The sequence below is a fragment of the Salmo salar genome, chromosome 11, assembly GCF_965601325.2.
Source record: "Salmo salar chromosome 11, fSalSal1, whole genome shotgun sequence".
NCBI lineage: Eukaryota > Metazoa > Chordata > Actinopteri > Salmoniformes > Salmonidae > Salmo > Salmo salar.
Window position 1 is genome coordinate 88712978 of NC_138301.1, and position 17134 is coordinate 88730111.

At 44.8% G+C, this 17134-nt stretch overlaps 1 protein-coding gene across 2 annotated transcripts in view; it reads left to right on the forward strand.

Moving 5' to 3' along the window:
• LOC106563019 (tenascin) overlaps nt 1–17134 on the forward strand; it is an 84172-nt gene that overhangs the window by 38641 nt on the left and 28397 nt on the right. For both annotated transcript variants that reach the window (XM_014128210.3, XM_014128211.3), the window contains exons 11-13: nt 4613–4798; nt 8902–8991; nt 14193–14456. In XM_014128210.3, the coding sequence (XP_013983685.3) occupies nt 4613–4798; nt 8902–8991; nt 14193–14456 (540 nt within the window). The remainder of the gene's footprint in view (nt 1–4612; nt 4799–8901; nt 8992–14192; nt 14457–17134) is intronic.

Below are 17134 nucleotides of genomic sequence, written 5' to 3' on the forward strand. Positions count from 1 at the left end.
CCGAGAGGCAGCTCCAAAACATTTTTTTGGGGGGGGGGGGCACACGGAGTGGTCGGAGAAGCCGAGGGGTGAACCAGAGCCAGTCAGGGAGTTGAGTGAGGAACTCGACGAAAGATTCCAGAGAGAGGTGTTGGCATTGAGAGTACTGCAGAGCGGGTGTGCTTACCGTGGGGAGCATGTGATCAGTCAGGCACCGTGTTATGCGGTGATGCGCACTGTATCTCCAGTGCGCATTCATAGCCCGGTGCGCACTGTGCCTGCGCCCCACATTTGCCGGGCTAAAGTGAGCATTCAACCAGGACGGGTTGTGCCGGCTCAGCGCTCCTGGTCTCCAGTACGCCTCCTCGGTCCAGGATATCCTGTGCCAGCTCTACGCACTGTCGCCAGTGTGCATTCACAGCCCAGGTCGTCCTGTGCCAGCGCCCCGCATTTGCCAGGCTAAAGTGAGCATTCAGCCAGGACGGGTTGTGCCAGCTCTACGCCCTAGACCTCCAGTGCGCCTCCACGGTCCAGGATATCCTGCACCGGTTCAACGCACCAGGTCTCCAGTGCGCCTCCACAGCCCAGTATGTCCTGTGTCTGCTCCTCGCACTCGCCCTGAAGTGTGTGTCACCAGTCTGGCGCCACCTGTGCCAGCCCCACGCATCAGGCCTCCAGTGCGCCTTCCTGTTCCAGAGCTTCCGGCGACAATCCCCAGTCCGGAGCTTCCTGAGACGGTTCCCAGTCCCGAACCTCCTGAGACGGTTCCCAGTCCGGAACCTCCTGAGACGGTTCCCAGTCCGGAACCTCCTGAGACGATTCCCAGTCCGGAACCTCCTGAGACGGTTCCCAGTCCGGAACCTCCTGAGACGGTTCCCAGTCCGGAACCTCCTGAGATGGTCCCCAGTCCGGAACCTCCTGAGATGGTCCGCAGTCCGGAGCCTCCTGAGAAGGCCCGCAGTCCGGAGCCTCCGGCGACGGTCGACAGTCCGGAGCCTCCGGCGACGATCTACGGTCCGGTTCCTCTGGCGACGATCTACGGTCCGATTCCTCTGGCGACGATCTACGGTCCGGTTCCTCCGGCAACGATCTACAGTCCGGTTCCTCCAGCGTCGATCCACGGTCCGGAGCCTCCGGCGACGATCCACGGTCCGGTTCCACAAAAGTGGGAGGAACTCCAAGCGGAGGGGGGAGCTCCCGCCCCAGAGCCGCCTCCAATGTTGGCAGATCCGCAGGATGAGAGGGTTCTTCATCCTGCACCAGAGCCGCCTCCAATGCTGGCAGATCCGCAGGATGAGAAGGTTCTTCGTCCTGCACCAGAGCCGCCACCAACACTAGACACCCCCCCTAACCCTCCCTCTTGGTTTCAAGTTTTGCGGCCGGAGTCCGCACCTTTGGGGGGGGGTACTGTCACGTCCTGACCATTGAGTGCTCTTATTTTCTATGGTAGAGTAGGTCAGGGCGTGACTCGGGGGTTTATTCTAGTTTAATTTTTCTATGTTGTTGTTCTAGTTTATTTTTTCTATGTTGGGGTTTTTGTATGATTCCCAATTAGAGGCATCATCGTTGTCTCTAATTGGGGATCATATTTAAGTAGTTGTTTTTCCCACCTGTGTTTGTGGGAGATTATTTTGAGTTAGTGCATGTTGCACCTCTTTCGTCACGGTTTGTGTTTTGTTTGTAGCTTATTGTTTGTTTTGCAAAGTTTCACATTAAAATAAAAGATGTAGAACGATACCCACGCTGCGCTTTGCTCTCCTTCCTACGACGAACGTGACACTTTCTCAGATTCATACCAATATTTGACAGAAGAATGTTGAATTACTGATGGCAAAGGTCCGGAAGTTGTAGGCTTTAATTTACTTTCATTGGGGGGCAGAAATGGACGGCACTGAGGTTAACAGTGCAGTGAGACACTGAGGTTAACAGTGCAGTAAGACACAACCCATAAGAGCTCCCTTATCTGAATTTGTCCATTTTTGTTTCTGTTGAAGCATCTTTAACATTTTATTTACCAACCCGGTCCCTGAACTTACGACTCTCATATGCTCGAAGGACAATATCATTAGCTTTGGGTTGTTAGACGCCACGGACCCAGACCCACAGATCTCAGGGATGGGGCTTGAGCTTGAGTATTAACTGGCAGAGCTGACAGTCTTAATTGTAACGTCCAAAGGATTTGAACTCTCGTTGGTACCAAAGGCACATGTTGTACCCTCAAAGCTCATCACTAAGCTAAGTATCCTGGGACTAAACACCTCCCTCTGCAACTGTATCCTGGACTTCCTGACGGGCCACCCCCAGGTGGTGAAGGTAGGTAGCAACACATCTGCCACGCTGATCCTCACCACTGGAGGTCCCCAGGGGTGCCTGCGCAGTCCCCTCCTGTACTCCCTGTTCACCCACGACTGCATGGCCAGGCACGACTCCAACACCATTAAGTTTGCAGACGACACAACAGTGGTAGGCCTGATCACCAACAATGATGAGACAGCCTATAGGGAGGAGGTCAGAGACCTGGCCGGGTGGTGCCAGAATAACAACCTATCCCTCAACGTAACCAAGACTAAGGACATGATTGTGGACTACAGGAAAAGAAGGACTGAGCACGCCCCCATTCTCATCGACGGGGTTGTAGCGGAGCAGGTACCTTGGTGTCAACATAAACAACAAACTAGAATGGTCCAAACAAACCAAGACAGTCGTGAAGAGGGCACAACAAAAACTACTCCCCTCAGAAAACTAAAAAGATTTGGCATGGGTCCTGAGATCCTCAAAAGGTTCTACAGCTGCAACATCGAGAGCATCCTGACTGGTTGCATCACTGCCTGGTACGGCAATTGCTCGGTCTCTGACCGCAAGGCCCTACAGAGGGTAGTACGTACGGCCCAGTACATCACTGGCGGTGTCAGAGGAAGCTCCTGACAACAGGCGTGTCAGAGGAAGGCCCTAAAAATTGTCAAAGACCCCAGCCACTCCAGTCATAGACTGTTTTCTTCACTACCGCATGGTAAGCGATACTGGAGTGCCAAGTCTAGGACAAAAAGCTCCTCAACAGTTTTTACCCCCAAGCCATAAGACTCCTGAACAGGTAATCAAATGGCTACCCGGACTATTTGCATTGTGTGCCCCCCCAACCCCTCTTTTTACACTGCTGCTACTCTCTGTTTTTCATATATGCATAGTCACTTTAACTATACCTTCATGTACATACTACCTCAATCGGGCCAACCAACCAGTGCTCGCGCACATTGGCTAACCGGGCTATCTGCATTGTGTCCCGCCACCCACCACACGCCAACCTCTCTTTTATGCTACTGCTACTCTCTGTTCATCATATATGCATAGTCACTTTAACCATATCTACATGTACATACTACCTCAATCAGCCTGACTAACCGGTGTCTGTATGTAGCCTCACTACTTTTATAACCTCGCTACTGTATATAGCCTGTCTTTTTACTGTTGTTTTATTTCTTTATTTACCTATTGTTCACCTAAAACCTTTTTTGCACTGTTGGTTAGGGCCTGTAAGTAAGCATTTCACTGTAAGGTCCACACCTGTTGTATTCAGCGCACGTGACAAACTTTTATTTGATTTGTTTATGATAGTTATATTGGAGAATGTAGAGACAATGGGATTATGGGTATTAAAAGAGATCCATCTCCATGGAGATGCCACCGGTTCTAGAATTCGAGGCCTGAGGGAATCCTCAGAATATTGAGTAAAGCTTTATGGAGGAAGCAAAGATCCTTGACAGTTGAAGCAGTCACAGTTACAGGTATACTGTGTGCTTTTCGTTTGGGCTGCATGCCTTCAGTATGATAGATATCCCTTTGTTGTTGAAAGATCTCTCATTTTAAGTCTACCTGGATAACAAAGATAGGATTTGTTCTAAATAGTTGCAAAGTTCAAAATCAAGCCTTTCATGTTTTGCATGATGGCATTGCAATTTTAAACTGCAATGGAGCAGACAGTACATTTTATAGATATTGGAATGCAGACAAAGCCGTAGGATAACTTTGGCAGTGCATGGATTCTTCATCTGTTTGAAGTGTACTGGATACTGTCTCTACGGTGGACTGCCCGGAACCTTCAAAAATGAATGGCCCTCGTTCAGGGGCCATTCATGCATGAGCTGCTCAGTGTAAACGTACATCTCTGATGCATGTGGACGTTTATGATCCCTGACAAAGGAACCTGCATAGTGCCATAGATAGAAAATGGGGATGAATGCAGAATTATCACTTCCAATCCTCAATAGGAGAAAGTTAGACAAAAGGTAATGAACCTTTTGTTACTGTAATCAATCATTGTGCTTGTGTGGCTATTTATGTTTCAACTTTTACTCCACCAGTTATTTCTTCTATCCAGATCTTCTTCACACAGGTTAACCACTCTTTTTGTTTTTCTTCTGTCCTCTAGAGGTTACAGGTTACACTTTGAATCATTTTGGATGTACTTTGATATATCACCCAAGTCTACCTCTCCTGATGAAGTCGCCATTTCCAGTCCCTTTTTTAAAGTGTTCCTGATAACAGCATGCTCTGGTTTACTGCACGCTTGGATTTATCAATGGTTGACTGTAAACAGTCCTTATTATATTCCTTTCTTCTTCTTGCATTGTTACAGACCTGGACGCCCCCAAAGACCTGCAGCCCCTGGGCCAGACAGACGACAGCATCACACTGGAGTGGAGAAACAGCCGGGCAGATGTTGACAGCTACATGGTGAAGTACAGCCCCATCTCTGGGGATTCCCATGGCGAGGAGGTGTTCCCCCGTGGGTCAGGAGACAACACTCAGGCCACCATCACTGGTGAGGGTCAACCATGACCAAATCATAACATGCAATTATGTCAGTAGAAGGTATAAGGGTTTTTCGCAAGTTAGGATTTGCTATGACAATCACAACACTGTTATTCTTAATTAAAATCAAATCAGGTACTGAAATCCATCTATGTTCTTCTCGATTACTGGACTGAAACTAATCATGTAATCAGGTAGTCAAATCCATTTTTTTTTTGTTCTCTCTTTTTTTTAATAAGGGGTTGATCAGTTTTAATATTACAGATAGATTGTTGCTTCCATCAGTGTAATTGTCTGCATCATTTCCAATCCCCCATATATTTTTGTGGTAAACATATATATCCATATACATACATACATACATACACATACATACCCATATATGTATACATAAACATTCATACATATATACATACAAATACATATATACATACATATACATACTTTTTTTAGAATATACCTTTATTATTCCCCGCAAACCCTACCACCCCTCCCCAATTGGAGTAAACAAATAAACAATAACCCTTAAGCTTCTACCTTCAGTTTGTACATACTATACACATTTTAGAGCCAACCTATTTTGCAATAGTTACATTTTGTTTGTTTTTAGTCCTTCTTTTATTTCTGATGTCCATCCAGTTTGATTTCTATTTGTAACTGTCCTATTTCACAACATTTCTGAACCTATATACATTTTGTTTTACATTGGTTATCTTGTTGTTATTAGTCCCACCCTTCAGCTCCATTCAACCCCTCCCATCTATCTCTTAACACCATCCATTTTGGATTTCTATTTGCTGTATAATTTTCAACTGTGCTGTGATGATTCAAAAAAGTACTGGACCTTCCTATTGTCATAGCTTCTACAGATTGTAAATTAAAGATACCAAATTTTGCTAAAATAATGATATTATTGATTGATTGACTATGACTTTTCAAATCACCCAGTATTGCTATCTGCAGTGTTAGTTCTAGGTAAATGTTGCAATTCTTCTGTGACCAAAAATGAGCTGCATATGGACAGTACCAACATAAATGATCTAATGACTCTGCCTCCTCACAGCAAAATCTGCAGACCTTCGAAGATTGTATCCCCCATATATAACATTCTGTTGGTTGCAAGAATTTTGTATAATAATTTAAATTTAAAAATGTGAAATTTTGAATCCAGCGTTATTTTTTGTGTCAATTCATAAACCATGTGCCATGGAATAGGTACATCGAAAATCTCTTCCCAACTATTTAGGTATTTATATGGCACAGCAGTCAATTTTTTGGTCCTTAAATGAAATTGGTATATGTTTATATTTTCTTTAACCATTTATGGTCTTTAATGCAGGGCCGACAGACAAGTTCCTTACTTTTTCCCCCTTCTGCTTGCCTCTTCCATTTTTGTGGTAATGCTGCAATTAGTTGGTTGTAATTTTGGGTAGAGCAGACATTTCCATATGTCTGTGTAAGCTGCATGTGTGACATAAATCCACCAGTCCTATTTATGATATAATTTTCAAAAAGTCTACCTTTTTTTTTAAAATGTTATCGAAAAATATATATTTTTAATCAATTAGTATATTTGAGTTTAACCACAATATTTGTTGTATTATTTGTTCTGTCTTTTTTTTTACTGAAAATGCAACCAACTTTCTAAGACTTCTTTAAAAAATAACGATATTTTGGAGATTATTTAGTTTTCAAATAACCGAAAGTGAGCAGTTGTAATCTGAATAAAGGGAAAAAGGCCATAAAGGGAAAGAGAACCATTTCGGATTTAAGTATGACTTTTGTATGACTGATGCCTTTGGTGAGAGGCCTACTGCTTTAATATTCAATCATTTCTGCCCTCCAAATTCACATTTGTTATATAAATAGTCACTTTTAATTTTGTCTGGCTTGCCATTCCAAATAAAATTGAATATTTTTTGGTTCATATAATTTAAAAAAGCAGGTCACTAGGTGTAGGCAAAACCACAAGCAAATAGGTAAACTGTGATATGACTAAAGAGTTAATCATGGTGATTTTTCAACAAATAGACAGGTATTTTCCTTTCCATGGTAGCAAGATCTTATCTATTTTTGCTAACTTTCTATAAAAATGTATTGGAGTGAGATCATTTCTTTCTTTCGGGATTGGTATACTGAGTATGTCCATATCCCTGTCAGACCATTTCATTGGTAAACTACACAGTAATGTAAAAGTTGAATTTTTTTGTGATCCAGTACGTAATATCATAATTTGGATTTAATCCATAGAGGTTGGCAAATGTATCTAGATCCTCTATGAGGCTGTGGAGGGATACTAATTGTGGTTTTAAAAGAAAACATCAATCATCAGCATACAATGACACCTTTGTTTTTAAGCCCAGGATTTCTAACCCCTTAATATTATTGTTGGATCTAATTTTAACAGCTAACAGTTTGATGGCAATAAGAAATAGATATGCCGATAGTGGACAACCTTGTTTTACTCCTCTTGATGGTTTAAAACATTCTGAGATGTAGCCATTATTTAATATTTACACATAGGGTTACTATACATAACTTTAACCTCTTGGGGCTAGGTGGGACGCTAGCGTGCCACCCGTGGTGCACTCCATCAACAGCAGGTGCATTTCAAGAGCGGCAAATTTGAATCCAAATAAATGTCAAAATTCAAATTTTTCAAAAATACAACTATGTTACACCATTTGAAAGATAAACATCTCCTTAATCTAACCACGTTTTACGATTTCAAAAAGGTTTTACGGCGAAAGCATAAATTTAGAGTATGTTAGGACAGTACATTTACAAGAGTTGTGTGTAATGTTTTGTCAAGTCAAAGACAGGGTCACCAAAACCATAAAACCAGCTAAAATGATGCACTAACCTTTTACAATCTCCATCAGATGACACTCCTAGGACATTATGTTAGACAATGCATGCATTTTTAGTTCTATCAAGTTCATTTTTATATCCAAAAACAGCGTTTTACTATGGCATTGATGTTGAGGAAATCGTTTCCCTCCAATAACCGGCAGTCAAGTCAGCGTCAGAAATTAAATAATTAAAATTAGAAAACATTGTTAAAATATTATATTGTCATTTAAAGAATTATAGATTTACATCTCTTGAACGCAATCAACTTGCCAGATTTAAAAATAACCTTACTGGGAAATCACACTTTGCAATAATCTGAGCACTGCGCCCAGAAAAATACGCGTTGCGATACAGACTAGACGTCATGTTGGGGAGATCTAAAATCGAAAATACTATGTAAATAATCCATTACCTTTGATTCTCTTCATCAGATGTCACTTCCAGGTATCACAGGTCCATAACGAATGTAGTTTTGTTCAAAAAAGCTCATCATTTATGTCCAAAAATCTCCGTCTCGTTAGCACATGATGTAAGCCAGCCGGACTTCTCGTCATGAACGAGGGGAAAAAATATATTTCCGTTCGTTCAAACATGTCAAACGTTGTATAGCATAAATCATTAGGGCCTTTTTTAACCAGAACATGAATAATATTCAAGGTGGACGAATGCATACTCTTTTATAACGTATTGGAACGAGGGTACCCAACATGAAGTAGCGCGCCAGGTGTCTAATGGGACATCACCGTTCCATGGCTCTTGTTCGGTCAGATCTCCCTCCAGAAGACTCAAAACACTTTGTAAAGGCTGGTGACATCTAGTGGAAGCAATAGGAAGTGCCAAAATATTCCTAAACCCCTGTGTTTTTCAATGGGATAGGTTTAAAGTCAATACAACACATCAGGTATCCACTTCCTGTCAGAAAATGTCTCAGGGTTTTGCCTGCCAAATGAGTTCTGTTATACTCACAGACACCATTCAAACAGTTTTGGAAACTTTAGAGTGTTTTCTATCCATATATAATAAGTATATGCATATTCTAGTTACTGGGTAGGATTAGTAACCAGATTAAATCGGGTACATTTTTTTTATCCAGACGTGCAAATGCTGCCCCCTAGACCCAACAGGTTAACCCATTTTATAAGAGCTTCTCCTAAATTGAAATATTCTAGGCATTTATATATAAACTCCAGTCGTACTTTATCAAATCCTTTTCAAAATCAGCTATTAAAACCAGGCCATCTTTGTTTTCCCCAATTATAGGAATGAAACCAGGTACAGAATACAAGATTGATGTGACCGCAGTGAAGAACGAGAGGGAGAGCCTGCCTGCCACTACAAACGCAGCCACTGGTGAGAGCAACACATTCTCATAGAATAGCCACTGTTCAACAGCTGTCCAAATACCCACCACCACAGTGACCACACACACTCTGCACCTGTAGATGCAACTTTCAATGCAAACACATCATTATCAAATCAAATTTTATTAGTCACATGCCCTGAATACAACAGGTGTAGACCTGACAGTGAAATGCTTACTTACAAGCCCCTAACCAATAATTCAGTTTAAAAAATAGGAATAAGAATAAGAAATAAAAGTAACACGTAGTTAAAGAGCAGCAGTAAAATAACAATAGCGAGAATATATACAGGCACCGGTTAGTCGAGGTAATTGAAGTAATATGTACATGTACATGTAGGTAGAGTTATTAAAGTGACTATGCATAGATAATAAAAGAGAGCATCAGCGGTGTAAAAAGGGGGGGGGGGGCAAATGCAAATAGTCTAGGTAGCCATTTGATTAGATGTTCAGGAGTCTTATGGCTTAGAAGTAGAAGCTGTTTAGAAGCTTCTTGGACCTAGACTTGGAGCTCCGGGACCACTTGTCGTGCGGTAGCAGGCAGAACCGTCTATGACTAGGGTGGCTGGAGTCTTTGACAATTTTTAGGGCCTTCCTCTGAGACCACCTGGTATAGAGGTCCTGGATGGCAGGAAGCTTGGCCCCAGTGATGTACAGGGCCGAACGCACTACCCTCTGTAGTGCCTTGTGGTCGGAGGCCAAGCAGTTGTCATACCAGGCAATGATGCAACCAGTCAGGATGCTCTTGATGGTGCAGCTGTAGAACCTTTTGAGGATCTGAGGACACATGCCAAATCTTTTCAGTCTCTTGAGGGGGAATAGGTTTTGTCGTGCCCTCTTCACGACTGTCTGGTGTTGTCACGCCCTGACCTTAAAGTTCCTTTTAATGTCTCTAGTTTGGTTTGGTCAGGTCAGGGCATGAGTTGGGGTGGGCATTCTATGTTCCCTATCTATGTTTTGTATTTCTGTGTTTTGGCCTGGTATGGCTCTCAATCAGGGACAGCTGTACATCGTTGTCGCTGATTGGGAGCCATACTTAGGTAGCCCTTTTTCCACCTGTCTGGGGTGGGAAGTTGTTTTTGCATTGCTGTGAGAAGCCTGCGAAACTGTTCGTTCGTTGTGTTACTTCTTGTTTTGGTTTTTGCTTGTTCACCGTTTATATTAAAATATGATGAACCCAACCCACGCTGCACCTTGGTCTCATTCCAACAACAGATGTTACAGAACTTCCCACCACAAGTGGACCAACCAGCGTGGAAAAGAGGACTGGACATGGGAGGACATCCTGGACGGCAAGGGATCCTACACTTGGGAAGAGATAATGGCCGGAAGGGATTGCCTCCCATGGGAACAGGTGGAGGCACTCAGAAGGGCGGAGGCGGCAGGAGAAAAGGACCAATGGCAACGGTATGAGGGAACACGGCTGGCAAGGAAGCCCGAGAGGCAGGACCAACGGCAACGGTATGAGGGAACAGGGCTGGCAAGGAAGCCCGAGAGGCAGCCCCCAAAAGAATTTGGGGGGGACACATGGGGAGATTGGCTAAGTCAGGCAATAGACCTGAGCCAACTCCTCGTGCTTATTATGGGGAGCGTTTGGCGTGGAGAGCACCGTGCTATGCTCGGTCTTTCCCATCCACACGCACAGTCCGGTGCGGTCGATACAAGCCCCCCGCAAGTGCCGTGCTAGAGTGGGCATCCAACCAGGAAGGAGTATGCCTGTGCAGCACATCTGGCCACCAGTGCGTCTCCTAGGCCCCGCACGTAGCCATCAGTCCTCAGCACAGCCCAGTTCACCCTGTGCCAGCACTCCGTCCGGGCAGGGCTACAGTTACAACCCAGCCAGGACGGGTTGTGCAGGCTGTGCGCTCCAGACCTCCAGTACGTCTTCAAGACCCGGTCTATCCTGTGCCTGCGCCCAGAGCCAGGCCTCCTGCATGTCTCCCCAGTCTGGTGAGTCCTGTGCCTGCTCCCAGAGCCAGGCCTCCTGCTTGTCTCCCCAGCCTGGTGAGTCCTGTGCCTGCTCCCAGAGCCAGGCCTCCTGCATGTCTCCCCAGCCTGGTGAATCCTGTGGCTGCGCCCAGAGCCAGGCCTACTGCACGTCCCGCCAGTCCGGAGCCGCCAGAGCTGCCCGCCAGTCTGGAGCCGCCAGAGCCGCCCGCCAGTCCGGAGCCGCCAGAGCCGCCCGCCTGTCCGGCACAGCCGGAGTCGCCCGCCAGTCCAGCGCAGCCGGAGTCGCCCTCAGGCCGGGGCTCGCTGTGAGGGTCCCCAGTCCGGGGTCGGCGGCGAGGGACCCCGCTCTAGAGGCGCCACCAAAGTGGGGTGAGCCAGTGGTCTGCGTCCCGCCCCTGAGCCGTCACCGCGGAAAGATGCCCACCCGGACCCTCCCCTATAGGTTTAGGTTTTGCGGCCGGAGTCCGCACTATTGGGGGGAGGGGGGGGGGGGGGGGGGGGGGGTACTGTCACGCCCTGACCTTAGAGTTCCTATTTATGTCTCTAGTTTGGTTTGGTCAGGGCGTGAGTTGGGGTGGGCATTCTATGTTCCCTATCTACAGTGGGGGAAAAAAGTATTTGATCCCCTGCTGATTTTGTACGTTTGCCCACTTACAAAGAAATTATCAGTCTATAATTTTAATGGTAGGTTTATTTGAACAGTGAGAGACAGAATAACAACAACAAAAAAATCCAGAAAAAAACGCATGTCAAAAATATTATAAAATGATTTGCATTTTATTGAGGGAAATAAGTATTTGACCCTTCTGCAAAACATGACTTATTACTTGGTGGCAAAACCCTTGTTGGTAATCACAGAGGTCAGACGTTTCTTGTAGTTGGCCACCAGGTTTGCACACATCTCAGGAGGGATTTTGTCCCACTCCTCTTTGCAGATCTTCTCCAAGTCATTAAGGTTTGGAGGCTGACGTTTGGCAACTCGAACCTTCAGCTCCCTCCACAGATTTTCTATGGGATTAAGGTCTGGAGACTGGCTAGGCCACTCCAGGACCTTAATGTTCTTCTTCTTGAGCCACTCCTTTGTTGCCTTGGCCGTGTGTTTTGGGTCATTGTCATGCTGGAATACCCATCCACGACCCATTTTCAATGCCCTGGCTGAGGGAAGGAGGTTCTCACCCAAGACTTGACGGTACATGGCCCCGTCCATCATCCCTTTGATGCGGTGAAGTTGTCCTGTCCCCTTAGCAGAAAAACACCCCCAAAGCATAATCTTTCCACCTCCATGTTTGACGGTGGACATGGTGTTCTTGGGGTCATAGGCAGCATTCCTCCTCCTCCTCCAAACACGGCGAGTTGAGTTGATGCCAAAGAGCTCCATTTTGGTCTCATCTGACCACAACACTTTCACCAGTTGTCCTCTGAATCATTCAGATGTTCATTGGCAAACTTCAGACGGGCATGTATATGTATTCTTGAGCAGGGGGACCTTGCGGGCGCTGCAGGATTTCAGTCCTTCACGGAGTAGTGTGTTACCAATTGTTTTCTTGATGACTATGGTCCCAGCTGCCTTGAGATCATTGCCAATATCCTCCCGTATAGTTCTGGGTAGATTCCTCAACGTTCTCATGATCATTGCAAACCCACGAGGTGAGATCTTGCATGGAGCCCTAGGCAGAGGGATATTGACAGTTCTTTTGTGTTTCTCCCATTTGCGAATAATCACACCAAATGTTGTCACCTTCTCACGAAGCTGCTTGGCGATGGTCTTGTAGCCCATTCCAGCCTTGTGTAGGTCTACAATCTTGTCCCTACTATCCTTGGAGAGCTATTTGGTCTTGGCCATGGTGGAGAGTTTGGAATCTGATTGATTGATTGCTTCTGTGGACAGGTGTCTTTTTTACAGGTAACAAGCTGCGGTTAGGAGCACTCCCTTTAAGAGTGTGCTCCTAATCTCAGCTCGTTACCTGTATAAAAGACACCTGGGAGCCAGAAATCTTTCTGATTGAGAGGGGGTCAAATACTTATTTCCCTCATTAAAATGCAAATCAATTTCTAACATTTTTGACATGCGTTTTTCTGGATATTTTTGTTGTTATTCTGTCTCTCACTGTTCAAATAAACCTATCATTAAAATTATAGACTGATCCTTTCTTTATCAGTGGGCAAACGTACAAAATCAGCAGGGGATCAAATACTATTTTCCCCCACTGTATGTTTTGTATTTCTGTGTTTTGGCCTTGTATGGCCTTCAATCAGGGACAGCTCTCAATCAGTACATCATTGTCGCTGATTGGGAGCCATACTTAGGTAGCCCTTTTTCAACCTGTCTGGGGTGGGAAGTTGTTTTTGCATTGCTGTGAGAAGCCTGCGAAACTTTTCGTTCATTGTGTTACTTCTTGTTTTGGTTTTTGCTGGTTCACCGTTTATATTAAAATATGATGAACCCAACCCACGCTGCGCCTTGGTCTCATTCCAACAACGGACGTTACAGGTGTATTGGACCATATTAGTTTGTTGGTGATGTGGAAACCAAGGATCTTGAAGCTCTCAACCTGCTCCACTACAGCCCCATCGATGAGAATGAGGGCGTGCTCGGTCCTCCTTTTCCTGTAGTCCACAATCATCTCCTTTGGCTTAATCACGTTGAGGGAGAAGTTGTTGTCCTGGCACCACACAGCCAGGTCTCTGACCTCCTCCCTGTAGGCTGTCTCGTCGTTGTTGGTGATCAGGACTACCACTGTTGTGTCATCTGCAAAGTTAATGATGGTGTTGGAGTCGTGCCTGGCCGTGCAGTCATGAGTGAACAGGAAGTACAGGAGGGGACTGAGCACGCACCCCTCAGGGGCCCCTGTGTTGAGGATCAGCGTGGCGGATGTGTTGTAACCTACCCTTACCACCTGGGGGCGGCCCGTCAAGAAGTCCAGGATCCAGTTGCAGAGGGAGGTGTTTAGTCAGGATGTAGGTAGTGAAAGTTAGGCAACAATATGAGGCAATATGAGGCAAACATTGGTGGTTTTGAAGGTTCTGATCTTTCCAAGTGGTTTGGCAAAGAAACTTGTAAAAAGAAAAGTTAAAACCTCAGGACTACATGGAGCAGATATGATAGAAGAGAATGAAATATGAAAGAACTGTTCTATCCACGTTTGAAACACTAAAATTATGTTCTGCCTTTCACTATCCTATGAGTTTTACTAAAAGCTTGATCATTTCTGATTGAAAACTTGAGCACTTTCCTCCACAGATCTCGATGGGCCCAGGGACTTGGAAGTGAGCGAGTCCACAGAGACAAGCATGACCCTGGTGTGGAGGAGGCCCAGAGCCAAGATCACCATCTACAGGCTGGTGTACATCTCCAGGGACGGTCAAAGGGAGGAGGTGGAGGTCCCTGGAACTGCCACCACCTACGTCCTGACCAACCTGACCCCCGGCATGCTGTACACCATTACCCTGGTCGCTGAGAGGGGCTCAAAGAAGAGCACTCCCGTAACCCTGTCCGCATCTACAGGTGAGGGTTCAAACAGGATCTCTACAACTGACTCCACCCTCATATTGCAAGGCACAAATATGTGTGGGTGATCCGTAAAGAAAATAGTTTTAGTTCTGTTTCAGGCATTGATTAAACCATAGTATCAGGTGGGAAACTTTCAACATGCTGAGTGCTAAATGTAAGGATCCTTTTGCACCCGCTAACAGTTTTGAATTGCATTTTATAATCCCAAGAGAAACATAAAGAAAGATGTCTGCTCTGGCTTGGGATGTAATAGCTTCACCAATCCAAACATATGTCAGAACACAAGCTCTTTCTCAGATACATACCAATATTTGACAGAATAATGTGGAATTACTGCGGGTAACGGTCCGGAAGATGTAGGCTATAACTTACTTTAATTGGGGTGCAGAAATGGACAGTACTGCCGTCAACAGTAACAGTGCAGTAAGACACTGAGGCTAACAGTGCAGTAAGACACGGAGGTTAACAGTGTAGTAAGACACTGAGGTTAACAGTGCAGTGAGACACTGAGGTTAACAGTGCAGTGAGACACTGAGGTTAACAGTGCAGTGAGACACTGAGGTTAACAGTGTAGTAAGAAACAGAGGTTAATAGTGTGGTAAGACACTGAGGTTACAGTACAGTAAGACTGCACTGTAAAAGCTCCCTTATCTGAATTTGTGCATTTTTGTTTCTGTTGAGGTATCTTTCACATTTTATTTAGCCGACCCGGTCCCTGAGTTTACCACTCTCATATGTTCGGAGGACAATATCATTAGCTTTGTGTCGTTAGACGCCACGGACCCAGACCGACAGATCTCAGGGATGGGGTTGAGCTCGTGTATGAGCTGGCAGATCTGACGGTCTCAGTTGTAACGTCCAAAGGATTTGAATTCTCGTGGGAACCAAAGGCACATGTTGTCTATGATAGTTATATAGTAGAATGTAGAGACACTCTGGGATTATGGGTATTAAAAGAGGTCCATCTCTGTGGAGATGCCACCGGTTCTAGAATTCGAGGACTGAGGGAATCCACAGAATATGGAGGAAGCAAAGATCCTTGACAGTTGAAGCAGTCACAGTTACAGGTATACTGTGTGCTTTTCGTTTGGGCTGCATGCCTTCAGTATGATAGATATCCCTTTGTTGTTGAAAGATCTCTCATTTTAAGTCTACCTGGATAACAAAGTTAGGATTTGAACGAAAGAGTTGTGAAGTTCAAAATCAAGCCTTTCATGTTTTGCATGATGGTATTGCAATTTTAAACTGCAATGGAGCAGACAGTACGCATGGCAATTCTTTACAAAATGGCCATTTGGCTTCATTCCATCTAGTCACTTCTTGCATGCTGAGGATGGCACTCCTAAAACAGAGAGTGTTGCTTTCAAACTATGAAGAGAAATCCATGCCATTTCTATTCCATAGAAATTCAGATGAAGGATATTACTACAATTGGTAATAGCAAATATAGCAATGCATACCGTGACTGTAAATGCTGTAATTTGCAGGGCATCATTTTTTACTTAATGTCAGCAACAATAATATGTATGGGTTGTATAAAAACACCTTGTGAAAATAGAAAAGTTGTCACCTTAGCTGAAGAGATAATGCATTAAGAAAACCTGTCTTCCCCGGAATGGCTATTTCAGTGGACACAACCACTGTTTCCCTGCAAATCAGCATGGCATTCAGAAAAGTTGATTAGACTACATTTGCACACCAATTTACTCCTTCATTAGCAATTTTAAAAGCAACCATTTGCTCTCTGTAGGTATATGCCAAGTTCTGAAAAATCCATCAACTTCACTGTCATTGCTTGCACCCCATTCACATTGCATTTTCATCCACAGATGTTCATGGTATTACTTGCGAAGAATAATGTTATAGTGTACTTTGCATCTTGAACCAACTGTACAGGACCTGCAGCAACAAGACTCTCAAATTGAACCCCATGGTGTTTGACCAGGGTCCTGTTGCAATATCGACATTAGCATACCACATAGTGCTTACTGTATGTCTAGATATCGGAACGCAGACAAAGCCATAGGATAACTTTGGCAGTGCATGGCTTCTTCATCTGTTTGAAGTGTACTGGGTACTGTCACTACGGTGGACTACTCGGAACCTTCAAAAATTAATGGCCCTCGTTCAGGGGCCATTAATGCATTAGCTGCTCAGTGTAAACGTAGATCTCTGATGCATGTGGACGTTTATGGTCCCTGACAACAAAGGAACCTGCACAGTGCCATAGAGAGAAAATGGTGATAAATGCAGAATTATCACTTCCAAACCTCAGTAGGAGGATGTTAGACAAAAGGTAATGAACCTTTTCTTACTGTAATCAATCATTGTGTTTGTGTGGCTATTTATGTTTCAGCTTTTACTCCACCAGTTATTTCTTCTATCCAGATCTTCTTCACACAGGTTAACCACTCTTTTTGTTTTTCTTCTGCCCTCTAGAGGTTACAGGTTACACTTTTAATCCTTTTGGATGTACTTTGATTAAGCACCCAAGACTACCTCTCCTGATGTAGTCGCTCTGAATGTCTAAAGTCCTCAGGCAAAACAGCCTCCTGACACAGGAGCTGTTCATCCAACAGTCCTTCCCCTGGCTCCTCTGATCACAGAGGGGCCTCCATCTTCATCTCTGTTCTCCACAGGGGACCTCCTCTCTGGGGCTGAACCTGAACCAG